This window comes from Heterodontus francisci, chromosome 16 (genome assembly GCF_036365525.1).
Source record: "Heterodontus francisci isolate sHetFra1 chromosome 16, sHetFra1.hap1, whole genome shotgun sequence".
NCBI classification, from domain to species: domain Eukaryota; kingdom Metazoa; phylum Chordata; class Chondrichthyes; order Heterodontiformes; family Heterodontidae; genus Heterodontus; species Heterodontus francisci.
In genome coordinates, this window is record NC_090386.1 from 82,211,705 (window position 1) to 82,236,010 (window position 24,306).

At 42.5% G+C, this 24,306-nt stretch overlaps 1 protein-coding gene across 4 annotated transcripts in view; it reads left to right on the top strand.

Annotated features, from left to right (window-relative positions):
• The window catches only part of LOC137378504 (eyes absent homolog 2-like), a 310,299-nt gene that overhangs the window by 261,679 nt on the left and 24,314 nt on the right, over window positions 1–24,306 (top strand). For all 4 annotated transcript variants that reach the window (XM_068048842.1, XM_068048844.1, XM_068048843.1 and 1 more), the window contains one exon: window positions 12,957–13,046. In XM_068048842.1, coding sequence (XP_067904943.1) covers window positions 12,957–13,046 — 90 coding nt within the window. The remainder of the gene's footprint in view (window positions 1–12,956; window positions 13,047–24,306) is intronic.

A 24,306-nucleotide genomic window follows, 5' to 3' on the forward strand; every position in this document is an offset into this window, starting at 1 on the left:
TCGTAGATCAATTGCATTGTGCTAGAGACCTACTCCTGGGTCCCTAGTGACAGCTGAACCTGTTTGCTGCTGATCACTTTGCTGTATATTAGTGACTTGGATTTAGGAATAGAAAGTTGTATATCCAAGCTTGCAGATGACACTCAGTTTGGAAACAGCATAGGTGGGAGCAGGACGTCAGATAGGGATAGAAACAAACTAGGTGAGTTTGCAAAACTGTGGTAGATGGAGCTCAAAATAGAGAAGTGTGAGGTCATATAATTGGATCCAAGAGAAAAAAATACCTGAATATTTTCAGAAACTAGGAGCTGTGCAGACAGAGATTTTGGTGTCCATATACACCAATCTCTGAAAGCCAGTGCACAGGTATAAAAAAAACTAATCAGAAGGGCTAAAGGAATTTTGGCCTTTATCTCAAGGAGATTGGAATTCAAAAGTGAGGAAGTTATAGTTCAGTTATATAGAGCCACAGTCAGATCCTATCTGGAGTATCATGTTCAGTTTGGACAATGAGCTTCAGTAATGATATAAAGACAGGAAATGTTGGAAATACTCAGCAGGCCTGGCAGCGTCTGTGGAGAGAGAAACAGAGTTACCATTTCAAGTCTGTGGATTGAAAGGTTATCAACCTTGAAACATTGGCTGGGATTTTGTGTGGCCCCGAGGCGGGGTCAGAGGCAGAGGGCGCGTCGCCAAGTGATCAATGACCACCTTCCCACCCTGAGGTCAATTGAGGCCCTTACGTGGTCTATTAATAGCCAATTAAGGGCTTCTTCCTGCTGTTGCTGGGATCTTACCAGCAGCGGGGGGGTCCCTCCGCAGCAAGGAGAGGACACCTTGTAACATGAGGCGCCCTCCCTGCAGGCTTGGGGAGGTGGTCCCTCCTCCATGGACAATCTGTGCTCCACAGAGGACCCCCACCAGGAGCCAGTTTAACCCCTGGGACTCCCCCCCCCTCCCCCTGGACTACATGACCATCCTCCCCCGCGCCCCCCTGCTAGGGCCTTCCGGACTCGCCTCACTCACCTTGTGTCCAGGGTTGCAGCGCCAGGCCTGAGTCAGAAACCTGTGCAGTACTGGCAGTGGCCACTGCTGACAACACGAAAAGGCAGAAGTGGGCTTTCAGCTGCCTCCAGCACAAAATTCATCCCGTTAACGCTTTCTGTCTCCACCGATGCTGCCAGGCCTGCTGAGCATTTCCAGCATTTTCTGATTTTAATTCAGATTTCCAGCATTTGCAGTATTTTGTTTTATGTTTAATAATGGTATATATGCCTAGGAAAGGGTACAGCACAGATTCCCCAGAAAAATGACAGGGGTTGAAGGGTTATGTCATAAGGGCAAGGTTGCATAAGCTTGTTTTGTGTTCCCCTGAGGGGTGATCTAATCAAAATTTCTAAATAATAAGGGGATTTGATAGGATAAGTATAAGGAACTATTTTCTCCGGTGGGGGAATTCAGAACAAGGGGGCATAATCTTAAAATAAGAATTCCGCCATTTAGGAGTGAAATCAGGAAGTACTTTTTCCACATAAAGGGTAGAGGAAATGTGGAACTCTGTCCCCCAGAAAGCTGTGGATGCTGGATCAATTAAAATTTCCAAGGCGAAGAGTGATAGATTTCTGTTAGGTATTAAAGGATATGGAGCACAAGCAGGTAAATGGATTGAGGTACAGATCACCCATGATCTAACTGAATGGCAGAACAAGCTCGAAGGGCTGACTGACCTACATCTGCTCCTTGATAGCTCATCCCCAAGATCAGGGAGTTAGTTTTGGCAAATTTCCCATAAATTGCGAATGAAATAGCGTCTGCAGCATTCCCTGAAATCATATTAATTTGGATGAATACAAAAATTTTTTTAAAACTTGTCAACATTTAAGTAGTCTATTGTGTCTATGGTGTAGTAAGAGTAGGGGAGTGTACGTTATTAAAATAGACCTGCATTCAATGTGGGTTTAATTGTACGCGAGTCAACCAGAGGTTAGGTAGGGATTAGTGCATTGCTGAGGGCTCTTTGAGATAATCGAGATGCTGTCGTTTGCAGTTAGAATACAAAGCATGTTCCTTGCAAGGTAGAAACTGACAGCAATAGTTTAATTACTTGGAAATGCTTCTCACAGAGACACGCCAGTCTATTCAGCTGCAGTTACACACACACAAAAAACTTAGCAGTACCTGTTGAATCCTGCAATTATGTTGCAAGGCTTTAAAAACTAAAACTTAATTCAAGAAAATAAAGATCTCCACAATTGTACACGGGAAAACTGGAAAAACAGGCAGCCGCATAAATGTTTTAACTTTGTGTTTAAAAAGGCTGGCGTTTAGGTACTAATTATCCTTTAATTGTGCCATAAAAAACAGAATATATTAGAAACACACAGCAGGTCAGACAGCATCTGTGGAGAAAGGAAGGGAAGGTTAACGTTTCAGGTCAATGACCTTTTGTCAGAATTAAAAATACAGTATCCACTGCATTTGATTTTTTGCTCTTATTATTTTATTGTGCAGCTTTTTTATAGATTATCCTTGTGTGCCTGATTTTTTTTTCCATGTTATTCAGTAGTACTTCAGAATTAAATTTTATTGTCTGGGCTCACTATATCATTCATCAGTATGAGGCCCCATGTTACCTGTGTCACACCATTGAGGCACTGCTTTAGTTACTTAGTGTGTTGAAATGCCTAATTTAAATAGATGTTTTATTATTCCACAACATACTAGAGACGTTTTGGCCTCACTCCAAATCAGTTCATATTGAAGCCTATAGTTACGGCCAGTTGAGGAGGGGGTCTCAGGCTCCCCTCTTGCCCTTCTTCTTGTTTGACCGTAATGGGGTTTATTTTGTTTTAAACAGTGGTTGTGCTTACCACCTCTGTCACCTTTACTGTGATTGTGAAAGAACCAATTAGACAGGTTTTCTTGAGTTTAAACAAGAAAGAGGTAAGTGTATTATACCTAACACTCTAACCCCGATTTAAAATTACTTTTAAAAAATGTTACACATTCACATGAGAATCACACACACAAATAGATTACAGAGGGAAAAATAGATTTGGTGGTTGAATTAAAGTCCAGAATAAATTAAACTTAAATACACGGTCTGTGAAGTGGATGAGACGGCAGTCCTCCTACTGAAGCTGTATTCTTGGAGTCCTCATTGGTGAAAGTACACTTTGTGTTTGGCCTGCTTTGCTCAGGGCAGAATTGTAGTTGGCTCTCTTCCCCTGGTCTCTGGTGAGAGACAGGAAAGCACGCAGCCTTTTCTGCTGCTGCACACTCAGTTACTGCTTGTCTCCTTGTCCAAAGGAAATAAAACCAGCTTCTCCCCTGCACCCTCCACCACCACCCTCCTCCCCCACCCCCTGGAGATGGACAGATGGTCACATGGCTGCTTCAGGTATTCTGGAAACTTCTAATGAAATTCAAGGTTAGGAATTGGTTTCACATCCCCCAGGATGCGAATTTACACTTGGAGGGTGTTTGGTCTTTCAAAGCCAATATGTTAGGATTGCCTTGACTGCCATGCTAATGAAACCATTTTAGGTAATTCAGTCACTTAGAGCAAGCCATTGTCCTGGGTCCATGTTGCTCAACCCTTTGGCTCCGGGTGGATCTTTTGAATATGAAAAGGTGTCTCAGATGCAAATTGAGGTGACCATCTTGGTTGCCAGTTTTTTAAAAAAGTTAACTGCAAGACTTACTCCATTAAAAGTCTAATGCAAATTTCCAACCGATGAAAATAATATTTCTCATTTGGCATATAGGGTTTTCTTGACACTATCTTTGGACAGACTGTCAGCCAATGAGCTGAAAGCAGGGTAGGAGAAGACTCACAGCAAATAATGTATTTTGCAGCAAACAAGAAGTTTATTTACTCAGAAAACAGAGGCTATTTAAACAGAGAACTACAGCAAATAGTCTACAGAATCTCTTTCAAATGAGTCTCTTTCAACCCACCCTAAATTGTCCGACTCCTTGCCCAACATCCAGTTCTGGATGAGCAGAAATTTCCTCCAATTAAGTATTGGGAAGACTGAAGCCACTGTCTTTGATCCCTGCTCCAAACTCTGTTCCCTAGCCACCGTATCCACTCCTCTCCCTGGCAATTGTCTGAGGCTGAACCAGACTGTTCGCAACCTTGGTGTCATATTTGACTCCAAGTTGAGTTTCCAACCACATATCTGTGTCAGCACTAAGATTGCCTATTTCCACTTTTATAGCATTGCCCGACTCCATCCTTGCCTCAGTTCATCTACTGCTGAAACCCTCATCCACGACTTTGTTACCTCTAGACTTGACTATTCCAATGAGCTCCTGGCTGGGCCTCCAGCCTACATAAACCGGAGACCATCCAAAACTCTACTAGCTGTGTCCAACCCGCACCAAGTCTCTTTCACCCATCACCCCAGCGTTCACTGGCCTACATTGGCAACCAGTCAAGCAAAGCCTTGATTTTTCAAATTTTCATCCTTGTTTACAAATCCTCCATGGACCTCCCTATCTCTGTAATCTCCTCTGGCCTCACAACCCTCTGCGATATCTGCAGTCCTCTAATTCTAGCCTCTTGAGCAGCCCCAATTTTAAACACTCCAGCCATTGGTGGCTGTACCTTTAGCTGCCAAGGCCCTAAGCTGGGGATTTTTTTTCATAAACCGCTCTGCCTCTCTACCTCTTTTGCCTTCTTTGAGACGCTTCTTAAGATCTACCAAGCTTTCAGTCATCTGCCCTAATAACTCCTTAAGTGGCTTGGTGTCAAATATTGTTTGCTTTTGCTCCTGTGAAGCGCCTCGGGATGTTCTATTGCATTAAAGGCACTATATAAATACAAATTGTTGTTATTGTTGTTGAGTCTCTATGATTATAGCAAACAGAACTCTTAACTGAAGCTGCAACAGCGTCTCCTGATAAAAGCAGGGTGATTTCTCCATGAAAATGTAGTGAGTGTAGGATAGTTACCAAATACAAAACAATTATTTCTCTAGTAAAATGCAGTGGCGGATAATTACATATAAATTACATGCGTAAAATCCAAGTCATTTACAGCTGTGCACTCTCCAGGCGTGATTGATGGGGGAATATCCCAATCATTTCCATTTTGGCCCTGGAATAGTGATGTCGCTACATGCAGCTATCTTTGAAGGGCCATTTAAAAAGCCTTTTATTTAATTCTTCATGGGACGCAGGTGTTGCTGTCAAGACTGGCATTTATTGCCCATCCCAACTGAATGGCTTGCTAGGCCATTTCAGAGGGCCATTAAGAGTCGAGTACATTGCTGTGGGTCTGGAGTCACCACATATAGGTCAGGACAGCAGACTTCCTTCCCTAAAGGACATTAGTGAATCAGATGAATTTTTACAACAATCAATGATAGTTCCATGCATCATTACTGAGACTAGTTTTCAATTCCAGATTTTTACTAATTAATTGAATTTAAATTCCACTAGCTGCTGTGGTGGGATCTGAAACCATGTCCCCAGGGTATTACTAGCCCAGTCACATGACCACTTCACCGCCATCTTCCTACTGAGTCTCTAATAATAAGCTGGTGTAGCACAATCAAAATGAGTTCTGACACTTCAGGTCCTGTTCTTTTTCTGCTTTTCTCCTTTTCAGGGTCTTGATTTCCCCCGCCCCCACCCCGCCTCAAAACTTAAAAAAGTTTATCAAGTGCAATGTTAAACTAGTCTCCTAAAGATTGTTGCTCACACTATTGCAGTCTTATCTTACACCAATAACATATGTTACTTTATATTTTGACTGTTGATACTTAGAATCAATACCACCATCTAATATTGCACTCCTTGAGGTAAGAAAGAACCTGAATTTACATAGCACCTTACATCCACAAAACACGTTTCAACCAATAACTTTAAATTTTGAAGTATAGTCATGGTACACAATAAAGTCCCATAAACAGCAATGAGAGGAAAGGCCAGTTAATCTGTTTTGTGGCTGTTGGTTGAGGGGGTGAATGATGGCCAAGACGTCTGGAGAACTCCCTGCCCCTCTTCTTCAAAAAAGTGCCGTGGTTTCTTTTACATCCACCTGAACAGGCAGTCAAACATGTCACTTCTAACAATGTAGCAGTTCCCTGAGTACTACAGAAAAATAGCAGCTTAGATTTAGCTGGGTGTATATGTGCATAAGTCATTGAAGGTGGCAGGACAGATTGAGAGAGCGGTTAATAAAGCATACAGTATCCTGGGATTTATTAATAGAGGCATAGAGTACAAGAGCAAGGAAGTTATGTTAAACTTATATAAAGACACTAGTTCGGCCTCAGCTAGAGTATTACATGCAGTTCTGGGTGCCGCACTTTAGGAAAGATGTGAGGGCATTGGAGACAGTATAGAAAAGATTCATGAGAATGGTTCCAGTTATGAAGATAGATTGGAGAAGTTAGAACTGTTTTCCTTGGAGAAGAGAAGGCTGAGAGGTGATTTGATAGAGGTATTCAAAATCATGAGGGGTCTGGACAGAGTAGATAGAGAGAAACTGTTCCCACTCGTGAAAGGATTGAGAATGAAAGGGCACAGATTTAAAGTAATTGGTAAGAGAAGCAAAAGTGACATGAGGAAAAACTTTTTCACACAGCGAGTGGTTAAGGTCTGGAATGCGCTGCCTGAGAACGTGGTGGAGGCAGGTTCAATTGAAGCATTCAGAAGGGAATTATATTGTTATATGAGAAGGAAGAATGTGCAGGGTTATGGGAGAAGGCAGGGGAATGGAACTGAGGGAATTGCTCTTTCGGAGAGCCAGTGCAGACACAATGGGCCGAATGGCCTCCTTCTGCGCTGGAACAATTCTGTGATTTATATGCTCAAGTTCTGGAGGGAAACCTGAGCCCAAAACCATATAATTCACAGGCCAAATGCTATCACTGGGCCAAGCCAACGCTTACACTTTCAAAGCAGTGCTTCCTTGATATGCAAATTATTTGAAATATTAAACAAATCCTCTTGAAATCGTAGTTTATTTCCAGGTTTCCAGGTCACTTCATGCCTCATTTCTAATAGATAGCATGTACAGTAGATTCTGTAATGTTGGTGTCCTTGTGTTTGGATAGTTTAGATATAGTTTTGAAGGTGTCGCGGGGGTGGGGGGGGGATGGAGGGTGGGTGGCTTGTGGAGAAAGTCACCTTGTGACCATTGCGGCAGTAAGTCGGTGTGCTTTGGTCTATGCCTGCCTGGGACCCACGGCAAATTTGGCATCAGGCCTCATTTGAATGGATGCAGAAAGCTGGAGGTGCCAAACAGGCATCCTGATGCAGCTTGCCAGTCGGGCCCTGACAAATTTAGACTAGATCTGACAGCCTGCCATACCTGAGGTAAGGCTGGGGAGGGGGAAACAAAAGCAATTGGGGGCAAACCCAACCCATTAACGGTCCCGCAGTATTTTTGTAGCGTGAGGAGTAGCAATTCTGCTTGTGCCTTCACCAAAATATAACTTTGAATAAACGTTGTGGCCGTTTTTGGAGTGGCTTCCCTTAAGGACTGCTGTTTCAGCCAGTCAAGACTTGGTGCAATTACGCTGTGCTTGTGCAATGCAAGCTTTGCCCATTTGTACCTGAGTTTGCATTGGGATCCTATAATCAATGTAAGATCCTGATTTGCCTAGTAAAGCAGGCTTATGCTTGTTTCACGTGGCCACGTTGATTGCCCATTAACAGGTCTGCCTGAATATGGAATCAGGTGGGCCTCGGGTGTCAATGGGGTGACCAAAATCCACCCCCCCTCCCCCCATGTTCCCCACTGATTTTTAGCTCCCGATCAATGTTTCTCACGTGCAAAACAGACAGCCATGAGTTAAATTTCTCCCTTTCGAATACTACAGCAAAGCACATTGTATGCTTTGATTCTAAAAAGCTGCCTTTTTTGGGTCAACTGTTGGACTAAGATCCAGGACCACACAGTCTGCTTACGGTTTCTGCAACAGCAGAAGCTCACCTGTCTCTTGATTTCAGCAGTTGCTGGGCTTTACAATAAACTGTGAAAGTCCCTACTCTGAGAAGCATTTCTATTTTGAAGAAAAGCATAAGAATCTCAGGCTATTGATTGCTGCGGGCTATGCTTTTGATTAATCATTGCAAGGAAGTGGCTATCCTGGTTTACAAAGTACGGGGGGTTTGTTCAACTTTTAAAGCTTAATAAATCATTCCATTCCATTCTGCTTTACCAATCCCTGAGGTTGCTGATACCTGGTGGAGCCAAGTCAAAGTATTGGGGAAAGCTGAAAGCCTCTATGTGGTTTTACTCATTTTTGAATGCTGGCCACAAACCCCATTTCCTTAACATGTCATCTTAATTGTGTTATAGTTATTGGGAATGTTGAAATCACTGAACTGTTCTATACTATCAATAATATACATTTGTTAAAAAAAAAGTAATACTGGTCTATTTCACGGCAATCTAGTAGACATTTTAAACTATTCTATTTATCATAACTGGAAGTACAGTTGTTCACTAAGAGTCAACAGCAGAGGACTGTTAAATAAAAACAGGAACATAAGACTAGACAAAAAAAGACCAAGGTGCATTTTGTTCACCTTCTACTAACCCGGAAGCTGGATCATACAATGATAATGGAGATGTTGACTAATAGTAGCAATTGAGCACTTTGGAAGGCAGAATGAGGAGAGGCAACATAAAATAAATTATACAATTTTAAAGGGGTGCAGGAAGAGAGAGAACTAGGAGTTCACATACACAAATCTTTGAAGGTGGTAACACAAGCTGATAAAGGTGTTTAAAAAAGCATACAGGATCCTTGGCTTTCTAAAGAGAGGCATAGAGCTCCAAAGCAAGGAAGCTATACTAAACCTTTTATAAATCACAAGTTAGGCATCAGCTGGAGTATTGTGTCCAATTCTGGGCACCGCACTTTAGGAAGGGTGGCAAGGCTTTGGAGAGGGTGCAGAGGAGATTTACCAGAATGATACCAGGGATGAGGGAATCAGTTAGGTGGAGAGATTAGAGATGCTGGGACTGTTCTTCTTCTGAGTAGAGATAGTAAAGAGGGGATTGAATAGAAGCTTTAAAAATTATGAGGAGTCTTAATAGAGCAAATATGATGTTTTTTAAGGTCCTTTCTGGCATAGTTGAGCCACAGGTACAAAGAATACAAGGGCAGGAGGATCTAGAGCAACAAGAAGATTTTAATTATTATAATCCTTCACTCACCACTCAGACAGACACCTTGGGCATGATTTGTCCCCTCCCCAGATGGGGGAGAGTATGAAAGCAGGCAGGCGCGAAGATTTGCGTTGCTGGCATCATCCCACCCCCAGGCCGTTTTCCCGGAGGTGGGAACAGTGGCCGAAGGACTACCCACCCACAAGCAGCAGGACATCAATTAAGGATACTTAATGACCTATTGAGGCCTATTGTCACAGGCTGACTGGAGGCATCGGTGACGAGGTCATCTGCCTGAAGGCAACCTCCCAGTGGCAGACCGGGAGAGGGGTGAGGGGGGAGGGGATGCAGCACTCCAATCAGGCTTTGCGATCCTCCCTACCTGCCTGGCCACAACTGCAGCCACAATGGTGGCCCAGCTGTTGTTGCTATTTTTTAATTTAAAAGTTTTAAAATGTGCAGAGCGGGTGCCCCAAATGAAGGCGTCCTCTCTCTCTCTCTCTTACCTGAACTGCAGGCTGCTGCTGCTGCTGAGCTGGAGGCCCTCCGATTGGCCCTCCAGCTTCGAGAGCCCAGAAGGGTGGCGAACCTGCCCTCTAGCCACTAATTGGCCAATTCGGGGAGAATCGCTGCCTGGTGACTGTTTTCCCGAACAGTGCTGGGTTGTGATCCCCATTTGACCCCAACATCGGGGTACTAACCCAAAAGGCAAAATTTTGCCCCTTGTTAGGACTCACCCCAGTCTGCCAGCTGCCACTGAAAGGAAAAAAAACAACTTGTAGACACGTTGACCATGTCCATCAGAGTAAAATCTAGGTCATGGAACCTAAATGTAAAAATCTTAATATTCTGACAACTTGTAACTTCTCATTTTTGTGAGAAAGCCAGAGGCCTTATTCTGCACAGAATACAGTTTTAGTTTAGCTCTTTAGCTTAAAAATAGTTTTAAAACATTTAAACTGCAACATATTTTGCCTTATTACCAACATTTCAGTAACTTGTAACTCTGAGTCAAGCTCTGGCTGCACTAAGTCAGGGTAAACATGATCCTCATTCCCTGTCCCCAAGCAATGTATTTCTATATTATCTGAACTCTTTGAATTGTGAAGTTAATTTACACCCTAAATATGTTTTCTATCACCTAGTATCTACAAGAAGGGTTTTCTGTAATGTTATAATCAGGGTCTCACAAGGGTCAGTTCTATACTATGTCTGGAGAATCTGATACCAACCTCTGAGGCATCAAGCTCACAGGAGCATTCAAAATCCAGCATAAACTGTGCCTAGATGACATCTTTTTAACTCAATGCAAATTTTTGGGAGCTAGGTCAAATAGACACTAAAATTCAAATTCCAAGGTGAAATTCTCTAAATGGTAATTATTACCTGAGAATGAAAATATTGAAAAATAGTCTGTCAAAAAAATTGAGAAATTCTCACTCCTTTCTCTTCCCTTCCCAAAAATACTACTGTACTATCCTAGTAGAGCGAGGGTCAATCTGACTTTTAAAGAATGTTCCTAATGCTTACAGCAGCTTGTCAACAAACCAGTGACAAGCTCCACACTTACCCTGCTCCAACGCTGAATGAAAATGAAAATATCTGTTTTAAATCCACTTTACTTGAGAAACACATTTTCTCTGGTCATGCCTCCACAGGCAGCTTGCCGATTTTACAAAGGTGAATATTGGGCCGCTTGCAGTGATTGGGGGTAGGGCAGTCGGGATAATGTGAAGCAGGGGAGCACTCTGTTGTTCAAGATTTTTTTTTTAAAGCTAACCATTTGGCGACAGTTGCTGAGGAATCTGGAGCAGGGCAGTCCCAGAGCGAGCTAATCCAGTGAGATAATGTGAGACAATGGGCTGAATTAAAAATGGTGACCCACCCGCGCGATTTGAAGCGCGGCGGCTCATTTAAATATCCGTGGCGGGCCGCCCCCACCCCAACGATCAAGTGGAGGGGGCGGGCTGTCCGTCCCCGGAAATGGTGTCAGATGCCTGTGCGCAGGCGCTGACGCCATTTTTAAAGGGCTGTCAGCTCTACCGGGAAATTTAAATATTTAAAGGGAAATGGAATTCAAATAAATAAATACATTTCTTTTGCCCCCTCCCCTCCAATAACAATTAAATTAATTATTTGCCCTTCCCCGCCAAAACACATACATTTATTGTTTGACCTTACTCCCCCCAAACTGCACAAATTTTCAAATACATTCCTTCCCACAAACCCCTACATCCATGATAAACACTGATAAACCTACCTCCCCACTACCCCGCATCAGTGTTCCGCCTCATTTCCCTGGACGGGGATCCGAAGGTGCGGCAGTGCTGGTCGCCAGGCTGAAGATAGCGACAGGACATCAGGAGGCAACATGAGATTAATTAATTTGCTTATTTTAATTTATTTAAATATTTAAATTGCAGTCATGCCGCCGGTAATATCGGGCCTGGCCCTGCATGCGTCGAGGTCCGTGGCGGGCCTCATCTGGGGCCATCTTCAGGCACCCCCCCGCCCCACCCCACCATGGATCCCGTCTCCTTAAAATCCAGTCCAATGTGAAGAAGTTCACTGGGCAACCAGAGCCTTCCATATCCTATAAAGGTGTCACATCTCGGAGCTCGTGTTTTAAAAACACTGATATGACTTAGGGACCAACAGCAAATAATAAACTGTAAAGCATTTTTAAAAAATCACAAAGGTACCATACGCAAAGGCTAGGTTCTTCACAGTTGAAGTACATGGTTGCCAATATATTCATCCTGTCTACAGCCTATTCTAGTGACACCAGACACACAATCACATTTGATACTTTGCCTGTGAACATCTGACAATGAACTGTGATGAGACCATCATAAATGAAAAGTGTACAACACTAATTCCAGTGGATGGGGAATGGAATAAGAAATATATTTCAAAGATGGAAAAAAAGTTACTCTGTGAATATTAGTCTATGTAAGCCATAGTTTATGTAATCATTGTTCCATATATGTAATGTCCTGTGACCATTATGTTATGTAAACATTGCCATATATGAGTGTGTCACTCTCTGTTACCCAAAGTATTCAGTACTAGGTACCTTCCTTGGATTAGTGCTAACACTCTCACCTCTGAATCAGAAAGTTGTGGGTTCAAGTCTGTCCAGAGAATTGAGCACATAATAGAGGCTGACACTTCAATATAGTACTAAGGGAACGCTGTCCTTTTGGATGAGGCATTAAACTGAGGCCCCATCTATACCCTCAGGTGGATGTAAATGATCCCATGGTATAATTTCAAAGAAGAGCAGGGGTGTTCTTCCATAGCCTGGCCAAAATTTATCTCTCAACCAAAGTCATTCTAACAGATTATCTGTGGGACCTTGCTGTGAGCACAATTGGCTGCTGCGTTTTCTACATTACAACTGCGACCACACTTTAAAAGTACCTAGTTGGCTGTAAAGTTCTTTGGGACGTCTTGAGCTTGTGAGGGAACTGTAAAATGAAAGCTCTTTCTTTATGCATTATCCTGTTAGTATTGTATGACTTATGTGAGCATCAGTTATTGTGTTACACTGGAGAGGTTACTCAATGGGAGCATTACTCTGTGTCCCACCCCACAAATGTATTCCCTGTGTATGTGTGACTCACATTGTATATGAATCTATTGATAGAATTAATCAAAATATGAGTTTTTTGACAGCCAGAAAGTATTTTATAAAATGCCACTTAAAGGAATGTAAACAAAGAACAAAATAATTGTGTTTTCATCTTGAAACAAATCTCTAATGGTCATTGCTAGAACTCAGACAACTGGAGCTTAAATCTACCTCTTCTTTTGACAGGATACACCCACAGCAGTGTCGCTTGGACTGCGAATGGAGGAAATGATTTTTAATTTGGCTGATATGCACCTATTCTTTAATGACTTAGAGGTAAGGAGGAACTTTATTTGAACAAACCAGAGTCATCATAGAATCCAGAATCAGGGTTTTGAAATTACTGCAAATTTGTAATTGCTCACAAGAAATGGTTGTGACATATCTGTCAATGACAGCGAGGCACTTCCACATGAAACTCATTTTATTCAGCTCATCCCATGTTCACATTTTTAACTTTTTTAAATCCACTCTTCTTCTCATTTCTCCTGAAGGCAGTGTCTCATTCTGGGATAAGGCTCCAGAGGAACCAGCAATCCTCCAGTACCTCACTTCAGTGACTCTACATCACATGTAAGCCTGAGAAGTGAGCGGGGCAACAAGCCTGGGGTAGAAACTGGTCCTGGGCAGTAGGGTAAAACTGGTGGTTTTGTATTGGTTACCATTATACACCCCGTCCGATGCTCAGCTCAATTTACATTAATGGGTCTGAATATCAGTTGGGGAGTTTATCAGGTGGCCAATGTGCTATGGTCCAAGACTACTTTTGACACCTCTGAGTCTAATTCTGTCCTTGACTATTATCTGCACACTTGCACTTTCCATCAGGGGTCACTGGATATAGTCAGGGCTGGTGGCCCTGGCTGATTTCTGCCCCTCTGTATCTCAGGAATACTGCAACAAATTGCAGCACCCCTCACTATTGCAGCAGCGGAGATCAGCACAGAGCAGCAAACAAATCTAGGATTCTTCTGATGTGAATGGCTGAGTGTCACACCAGGTGGCACATTTACCCATTGACCAGCATACACTTTCAATGAATCACTGTTTTAGTTTTCCAGCTGTGTTGATGAATTTGGTTACTTATACCTTCATGCATTCGTATGAATTAAATGCAGTCGATTCAGTTAAATGCACTTATCTTTAGACTAGCTGGGTATATTTGTAATAGAGCTAAGAAATATTTTAGTGTTCAAATAACATCAGGTATGTATATACAAAAGGTACAGGTAATACAAACTCATTTCCTGTCCCTAATATTTGAAAGAATTTCCTCACCAGGTAACATGATAACCCACACATTTACTGCACAATGCATATCTGATATTATCCCACTCTTATAAAGTGACCCAAGAATGTTAATATTCAGTTCCTCTTGATGATTGTTGCACATATATGCATGTTTGTCTGGAAAGACTGTTGTCCTATCAGATAAGTACAAACTCTTGAATTTTTGGCAGCACGTTTAATAAAATCATATTTGAGGCCATATATAAGGAAGAAAAAGGTTCAGGATTCTGAGTCATTTTAACAAGCACTTGTATTTGTTTAGATCAGAGCAGTAAAGGGCCAATTTACATAGTGCAGGAGAGCACTAAGGTTAAAAAGAGTAAAAGAGAAGACAAGGTGAATCATTGAGTAGTTGCCATTGAGCGTTCAGAGGTTTGGTTTTGTAGGCCTGATGATTACCTTTAAGAAGGAAAAAAAATGAGGGCACTTAAGCTCCAGAGTTTGAGGGGAGATGCATTCTCCTGCGACAGCAGGTTAAGTCACAGAGTTTAGGGATGCAATTTTACAAAATACAATAATCCTGCTGGATTTACAACTCATCCCACATTTCCTTATAGCATGTGTGACACTAAGTTTGCAAGAATTTTATAGGCTTTTTAGAACAGGTTATTCTAATTAGTAATTGTACAGCCAGGCTTTACTCTCTACTTTTAGAGCCAGTGTCATGACTTAGTATTGAATTATTACACATCTGCAATATTTTTGGGTAGTTAGAATTGCTAAATAGGTTAGTCCTTCCATAAGTTTAAAGATAGAATTAATAACAGAATACAGATCAGGGCTTTGCTGTGGGTTTGGGAGGGGCTGTGACTGATGTAATCCCTCAACTCGGATAATTAAGACTCCATTTGCTAATGACACATCTGTATAGGCTTGGTGCAGTGAAGAGGAAAATATGTATTTAAGCTGAGAACAGAAGTGGCAATGTGTCAGAGTGCCCAAACCTGATTACATGGGAGAAAAGACAGAGGGAAGGACGAGAAATTCAGGTGTAGGAGCTTAATTGCTTCCCAAGCAGTGTTCAAGCCTCCTTTGCTAAGTACTTCTCTGTGCTTTTGTAAATGTGGTCAATGCTTACATAAAAGGATTTAGTTTGATTGAAAGGCAACCTTTTCAGTTCAGAGCTGACAATCTCATTCACTTAGAGTTTAACTTGTAGACGGTTATTTGCAGGAGGCACAGGTTAATTTCAAAGCCACCTGTTAAGTCTGCTGCAATAAGAGCGCATATAGGGCAATGAGAGAGCAGAAGATGCCACAACAAGAGTACCATCAGCTTTCCATCAAGAGCATTTAACATAAAAGATTCTGATACATTCAAGAGCAAAGAGAGCAGATATTCCTCTGCCTTGTCCCCAAACAGTGCTTAAAAATGGGTGCAATCCAGTGGAGAAATGGGTGCTAATCTTTTTCCACTCTTTTGCACCTGCATAGTCCAGCACTTGATTATCCTCTATGGCTTTTCTGATATCTGCACTGGATGAGAATGCAGCATGAAACCACAGACTTATTAAAGCTTACAGCACAGAAGGAGTCCATTTGACCCACCATGACTTTGCCAGCTCTTCGCTCGAACAATCTGAAACTATTCCCATTGCCCACTTGCTCCCCTTATTCCCATGTTATCCTCTACTTCAATGGAAATTATGTGCAAATGGATGTCAGATGACTCAGCACATTTTCACTACTCATGCCGGATGCAAATCAAGGGATGGACTGGCCCAATAAAAGCCTCTTGCTATTGCTTCCTAAGCTGTCATTTAGAGTTTTTCAAGCTCAAAGTGGCAGGCCAATATCTGCAATAAAGGGTTTTATCTTTTGGAATAAATAAAATGGTTTTGCTGCTTCAGAACTATTTGCTGAATGCATTATTCTCAAACACTTAGAGATTGTGTTCAGTACAAGTTTCTGCGACAGCAGCTAAAGAAATTCACTGGGTCCTCTCCTCAGCCACCTCCTCCCCAAGACACCCCCCTGATATGGCTTATTGAAGGCAGACAAGAGGCAGGATGTTTGGGTCCCGCTAAGGGCAGGAACAAAGATGGACAGGACCCAAAAATACGGGCGCTAGCCAGCTTGCTGATTTCCCAACCCTGTACTTGGCGCCGGCCATTTTTGCCAGGGCAGGTTCAGGACTGGCAGAGCTACCAGCCCCCACATGGCAGGTAGTATTCCTGGAGGTCCTCCCTGTATGCCTGGGTGCAAGAGCAGCCACATGCTGCCCTGTAGAAATCACCCCACCCTGCCTGCTTCCACCACACAGTGGTGGCCTGGCTGCCTGGCTACAAGAACCATTTTTTAATTAAACTGTTAAAAAGGTTGGTCCTCTCTGTTACTTATCTGCCATCAAATTCTGCTGCCTCTCCCAAGGTGGAAGGCCTCTGACCGGTCCTCCAGCTTTGAAAGACTGCCCGCAACTTTTAATTGGACAGGAAATATGTCTCCATGCCAATTAAGAGGGTGTCTCCATCAAAATCCCAATAAGTGAGTGTTTCCCCACCCCCCGGGTCAGGTTCAGGGCCCAGAAACCATCCTGACTTCTCTTTCCTGTCCCCACAGGGAAAATTCAGCCCAAGGAGCAACAAAAAAAAGGTTCCACAACAGCAGCTAAAGAAATTCACTTGGTCCTCTCCTGAGCCACTGAAAATTGTTTTCCTACCACACAGCAAAAGTTAATGGGAAAGAAATTCGGGTGGTTTCTATAATAGGCTGGTTGAAAATTTACCCCCAGGAATGTGAAACAGTTACTCAGTCATGCTTCCTCTGATATGAAGCCTGGATTCTGGATTTGCATTATAACAGACATTTTTGCAGTCCTGAGCCAAACCTGTATAGCCAGGACTACAAAAGGCTCACTCTCAAACAATTCAATAAAATAAAAGCTACAAACTACCTCTTATATGGACAATTACAAGGGAGACAGCTGCGACGATCAATCTGTTAAGCATGAGTCCTTTATCCCCAGTGGTTAGGGATAAAACCTGCCACACAAGGAATACATTTAATAAAACAGTCAACTTTTCACTATATTTTTAAGTGGCTTGGATAAAGGAGTACAGAGCTGTGCATCTAAGTTTGCTGATGATACTAAATTAGGTGTCAGAGTAAATAGTGCAGATGGACGGCGAGCCCACCCTGGCCATTAATTGAGGCTCAGGACCTGTGACTGTTTGCCCCTGGGTGCGGGTTGGAGACCCGGAAACAGTCCCGCCCTCTGTTTCCTGCTTTTTGAGGGAAAACCCTGCCTTTGGTGAGATCCCATCTGGAATACTGTATTCAGTTCTGGGCACCACACCTCAGGAAGGATATAATGGCCTTGGAGAGGGTGGAGTGCAGATTCACCAGAATGATACTGAGACTAAAACGGTTAAACTATGAGGACAGATAGTACATGAATATAGATGTTTGAGGGATGATTTAATTAAGGTGTTTGCGATGGTTAAATTATTTGATAGGGTAGATAGCAAAAGAGTATTTCCTGTCGTGGGAGAGTTCAGAACAAGGGTGCATACCATTAAAATTAGAGCTCGGCCATTCTGGGTGATGTCAGAAAGCACTTCTTCACACAAATGAGAATAGAAATCTGGAAATCTATCTCCCAAAAAGCTGTCACAGGTAAGTCAATTGAAAATTTCAAAACTGAGATTGGTATATATATTTGTTAGGCAAGGGTATTAACAGTAAGGGAACCAATGTAGGTAGATGAAGTTATGATACAGATTGACCATGATCTAATTGAATGGTTGGAACAGACCCAAGGGGCTGAATGGCCTCATCCTGTTCCTATGATGCAAGTGTACTTATTATACGTAGAAGCAAGTGTGGACCTAATGCTAGTGTCCTAATGTTTCTGTGTTATAGTTTCAGTTTTTATTTCCAATAATGTAAGTGCAAAGCAATTAGTATCTTGGATAAAGAGAGTCAATCATATTTTAGACGTATAGATCTGACTAGGGAATATTAAAGAGAAAATTTAGCAACTGTACACTCCCAATGGGGAGGCACACTTGACAGGAGACGTGGTTCTACAATGCTATAACCTTATCTCCAAGTGCTGAACTTATTCTACAATCTGCTCAAAGAGGTCAGACTAGCAATACATGGGAATTAAAATGCACCAGTTAGGTCATGTGTGGTACATTTCCACTGATACAGACATATTAAATCATAAGACATGTGAAGAGGTCATTCAGGCTGTTCAGCTCAGCCTAGTATAACCTTTGGAGAGGTCTGCTGTCTGCTGCTGGACTGTCTGATTTTGTATTCAAAAGAAACAGTGACTGTGCAGCCTATGCCTTTACTATGTTTATTGCAGGATGGGGACAGGAGTTTATCATCAAACAAGTGTTTCTTATTTTTCAGCTGCGTTCTAAAGCTTTACATAATAAAGTTGTACAAGGCTTAAGACAAAAAATAGCAAACAATAAGAAAGGTCTCAAAAAGTAGCAATAAAGTAGTCCTACTTGCCAGTCTGAACTAGTGTCTCGGTCAATTGCTGTACAAGTCACTTAGTCAGTAATCTGATAGCAACTGCTGATGGGTTCTGAGGTAGTGTCTCAGTTAATTTCATGGTATTTCATTAAGTCAGTAATGTGATAGCTACCAGTGTTGCACGTTCCTGTACTGAACAATCAGTAAAAAAAAGAAGAAAATGGAAAACACAGATCCCGAGCAAATACCAAACTGCTTAGACAGTTTGAACAGTGCCTTAATAAGGAATTGGGTAGGCAGCACAGTCCATCGTGCACTGTTAATCCACAACATCCATGGATTCAGCCGGGCAGTATCTCCACCACAAAAAGGATACTTTATGGTAAAAAGTGAGTCACAAGTTTGAGAAATAGGAAATGAAAATATAAACGCTGTAAATGTACAACAGGTCAATTGTTATCTATATTTTTTAATATAGGATAGGTTTATGTTCATCCAAACCCAACTGGAAATTTAAGCTATCTTTCTATCTTATAGATGCTCATTAACCTCTTGTGTGTTTGCAGAATTTTTTGTTTTTATTTACTAATACTAATATATAAACTTCTTCACAGGTGAAAGTTTCCAAAAATATATCCTGTTCAAATAGAAATGTCCTGTAGATTCTATTGTTCGGTCTGCAAATGAGATCAGCATGATTTCCCTAAAAGAGAGGAGTTAGCATACTGGAAGATTTTGTTCAATGTCTAATAAATATCTTCACAATTCTATAAATTTCCCATGGAATACATACATGCCCTTGCTGTTTTGAAAATATCAAGTTGGAATGTACTTTTCCATGCAACGGCTCTCTCTTGGGAGGTTGTTGCTGGTGAGGGGCGGGGTGGGGGGTTGTGGGTGTTAATGTGGAGGGATGTATCTGTTGGTGATTCCTGAAAGATTGCTGCCAAATTGCCGTCTTTGGCTTTTGGGGGATATGCAAATTTTCATTCTGCTAGAACTAGGAAAAGCTTCAGCAAGCGGGAGACCAGAGCTCCGGCCTCTGAATACCAAGTTGACATCCAGTGGGGTACTCAGGTCTGATCGGAAATGAGTGGTGTTCCCAGCCATCAAATCTAGCCAATTCTCCTGGAAGGCAGTGAGAATCAGGCAAGCATGCTGTAAAAAGAGACTTTGCTACACAATCAACCTAAAGTGCAATCTGCTGAATGTGAAACCAGGGAAGAAATAGTTTTCCACACTCTGCTACCAAGAAAAGAAGACGACAACTGAAAAACCTGAAGGTAGATGATGCTGAATGGTAAGACATAGATTTGTCTGAAAGGTGTATTTCCAAATTCAGTTGTGGCATTCGAAATAGAGAGGCAACAAATAGAGTTGTCACCACCCCGCCCCCAAGAAGGAAGGGGAGCTAAGGAATAATTGGTAATTGAATCACCATGCATCTCTGTCATGCATGTCTTCAATAATTAAACATTGAATGAGTGTCCTGCCTGTCCACCTGACCAAGGAGTGATACATTATACTGGTCAACTAGAGAGGAAGAAGGAAATATGGAGGATTCAATAAAAATAAATTAAAACGTAGAATTCAAGAATTGTAGAGAACTATTCTTAATTCAAAATATCCATGGAAAGGAATTTTCTTTCTGCCATAATCAAGAGTTTCATCAAAAACAAATAATTTTAATCTACATTAAAATACTTTGGGGAGGAATTTTATCCTTGTGGTGGGGATCTCAAAGTCCGGGAAAAGCGACGCCAAGATTCCCGTATCGCCTGTTCCCCGGAAAGCCCACTGAATCTAGTGTCAAGCAGGCACTTAAGTGGACAGCGGTTGGCCTTCCACGGGATCAAGAACCCCGTCACCAGAAGTCTTGCCCTTGGAGAGGTGCTGGCCAATCAGAGGCCGGCGGTGGCTGTTGCTGGAGGAGCACCTACCAGATGCCGAGGAGCGTTGCTGGAGCCAGGCCTCAGGTAGGCCTCACAGGGTGGGGGTTGCGGGGGGGGTTGGTGGTAAGGGAGTCGGCAGCAAGGTGGCTCTCAGCAGGCCCATCCCCGCTTACCAATGCTGGGTCACTCGTTCAGGCACTGTGCCTGTAAACAAGGGCCCCCCCACCCCCCCCCCCCCCAACCGGGGAGCCAGGAATTTGCCTGCATGGTTTCCATGCTGTACTTCCCATGCTAATTGCGGCTGCGGGAAGAGGCCCGCCCCCTGACCCCGCCACAATCCCGTTTGATTTTGTGCTCTCCCCACCTCCAAAGCCGCCACAGGGGAGAGCATAAAATTCCTCCCTTTTTTTCCGAAAATGTTCTCCTCAGAAACAGTTACAAAAATATCCGAACATGAAGCAGAATTGCATTGGGAATAACTGGATAATGTAACAGTATTCCTTTGGGAGTAACGTCGTAGTGCTCAAATGGAAATGCAAAAATTACACCCAAGTAATTATACTTTGCTACTGAAAGGAATAATGAGGTACATTTCAGGGTTAAAGAAGTCTTACAGCCGGTGCCCACCTAGCATTCATGTGGTTTTACCTTCCAGTCTTCCAACCTGCCTTACAGAAATGGTGCAGGATAAGAAGCCAGTTATACACTGTTGGGAGAACTTCTCCCCACGTCAGGCCAAGTTTGAAGCAGCTGCCTGACAAAAAAAATCATTTGGCATCATATTTCCACTGGAAATCGTGTTCAGCCATTTAAAGGGGCACTGTACCAGCAGTCTGCACCATATAATGGGTGATGTATTGATGTCATTAAAAGAATTATTGTGGGCACAATAAAGCCCTAGACCTTTAGAAAGGAAGACCTTGTTAAAAAAAAAATGCATTGAAAACATTTGAACTTAAGGCAGTGTCTGGCTCAGCACAATGATTACAAGCAACAAAAATAGTAGCATTTGTATTTTTGAAGATGTCTCTTGTCACTTCCTTCACACATTTTGCCTAACAAATTTCCAAATGCAACAACAACAACTTGTATTTATATAGCACCTTTAATGTAATAAAACATTCCAAGCCAACAAAATTTGACAGTGAGCCACATAAGGAGATATTAGGTTAGATGACCAAAACCTTGGTCAAAGAGGTAGGTTTTAAGGAGTGTCTTAAAGAGGAAAGTGAGGTAGAGAGGTGAAGACGTTTAGGAGGGAATTCCAGAGCTTAGGGCCTAGGCAACTGAAGGTATGACCACCAATGGTGGAGCCATTAAAATCAGGGATGCTCAAGAGGCCAGAATTGGAGGAGCGCAGAGATCTCAGTGGGTCGTGGGATTGGAGGAGATTACAGAAATGGGGAGGGGCGAGGCCATGGGGGGATTTGAAATGCAGCAAGAAAATCTCTTTCACACCTAGTATAAACATAATTTCTAATGAAGCATAGCACTTATACTGAACTTTCAGAATACACTGGGATAGCCACCATGTTTAAGCTAGTTTTATATCTGCTATAGAGTTAAAATTCCTATGATTGTAAAAACTGCCTCGAGGATCTCATGTTCCTCATTTGCAAAAGAGTGTTTATATGATACATCAAAAAGAAATCAAAGAAAGTTTAAGGCACAGAAAGAGGCCACTTGGCCCATCATGTCTGTGCTGGCCGAAAAACAATCCACCTATTCTAATCCCACCTTCCAGCATTTGGTCAGTAGCCCTGCAGATTGCGGCACTTGAGGTGCATATCCAGATTCCTTTTGAATGAGTTGAGAGTTTCTGCCTCAACTGCCCTTTCAGGCAGTGAGTTCCAGATCCCCACCACCCTCTGGATGAAAAAGTTTTTCCCTCATCTCCCCTCTAATATTTCTACCAATCACTTTAAATCTATGCTCCCTCGTCACTGATCTCTCTGCTAAGGTGAATAGACCCTTCACCTCCACTCTATCCAGGCCCCGCAAAATTTTGTACATTTCAATCAGATCTCCCCTCATCCTTCTCTGTTCCAAGGAGAACAATCCCAGACTATCTAATCTTTCCTCATAGCTGCATTTTTCCAGTCCTGGCAACATTCTCGTAAATCTCCTCTCTATCCTGGGTGGCACAGTGGCGCAGTGGTTAGCACCGCAGCCTCACAGCTCCAGCGACCCGGGTTCAATTCTGGGTACTGAGTTTGCAAGTTCTCCCTGTGTCTGCGTGGGTTTTCTCCGGGTGCTCTGGTTTCCTCCCACAAGCCAAAAGACTTGCAGGTTGGCAGGTAAATTGGCCATTAGCAATTGCCCCTAGTATAGTTAGGTGGTAGGAAAATATAGGGACAGGTGGGGATGTGGTAGGAATATGGGATTAGTGTAGGATTAGTGTAAATGGGAGGTTGATGGTCGGCACAGACTCGGTGGGCCGAAGGGCCTGTTTCAGTGCTGTATCTCTAAACTAAACTAAACTAAACTAATCCTCTCTAGTGCAATTACATCCTTTCTGTAATGAGGTGACCAGAACTGCACAATAGTACTCAAGTTGTGGCCTAACCAATGAATTATACAGTTCCAGCATAACCTCCCTGCTCTTATATTCTATACCTCATCTAATAAAGGAAAGAAAGATGCCTACTATAAATTTCCTTTTCTCTAATTTCTAGTTATGTCCCTGGTGCTACTTGGTTGGTATACGTTGACGTCATAATCTGGATTTATTTTACCTGTCCAATCAAATGTCTTTAAAGACACCATCCCCCCACACCACGCCCCACCCCCAACACCTCCCCTGCTTCCCTCTACAAACACACACCTTTCCTAGGCTGCAAAGCTTGAGCTTATTTTATCTTTTCCCACTACATATCAACTACATATCATACCAACAAACAAATTTCTCTGCAGCACCTGTGGAAGAGCCTGTCACTCCAGAATTGGCCTTTATAGCCACTCCAGGCGCTGCTTCACAAACCACTGACCACCTCCAGGCGCGTATCCATTGTCTCTCGAGATAAGGAGGCCCAAAAGAAAGAAAAAGAACTACATATCCCTGTTACAATTAACATCAGTCTTATTGACCTTTTCTGTACCCTATCCGATCCAAGTCGATCATTTCTGCCATATGGTGACCCAAACTGAACACCATATTCCAAGTGACAAGCACATTGTAAAGTCGCAGCATGATCTGTGTTCTTACTGTGCCATTCTGAAAATATATCCAAGCATTCTATTTGATTTTGTTAATGATGTCTGCGCATTGAAAGTGGTTTGTTTACTGTCACATTGCCTGTGCTAGCATATTTCCATTTATCCACTTATGCTCCAAATATTTGGCCTAGTTATAATAATTATCACTGGTAAGTTTAATTTGCCAAGTGTCTGCCTAACTGTATGGCTGATGTAAATCCATTTGCCAACACTTTGTTGCATCCTGTAAGTCCATTGCTGTTATTTTTTGTGTCAATTGCAATTGGCTTTAGTGTTTAGTTTACAACAGCAACAACAACTTAAATAATAAAACATCACAAGGTACTTTACAGCAGCATTATAAAACAAAGAGTGACACCGTGCCACAAAAGGAGATATTAGGTCAGAAGATCAAAAGCTTGGTCAAAGAGCTAGGTTTTAAGGAGTGTCTTAAAGGAGGAAAGCGGGGTGGAGAGGCAGAGAGGTGTAGGGAGGGTATTCCAGCGCTTGGGACCTCGGCACCAATGGTGGAGCAATTAAAATCAGGGATACTCAAGGCCAGAATTAGAGGAGTGCAGAGATCTTGGAGGGTTGTGGGTCTGGAGGAGATTACAGAGATGGAGAGGGGCTAGACCTTGGAGGGATTTGAAAACAAAGACGAGAATTATAAAATCAAGATGTTGTTTGACAAAGGAACACAATAGAAAGACTATTTCAGTTCAATCCACG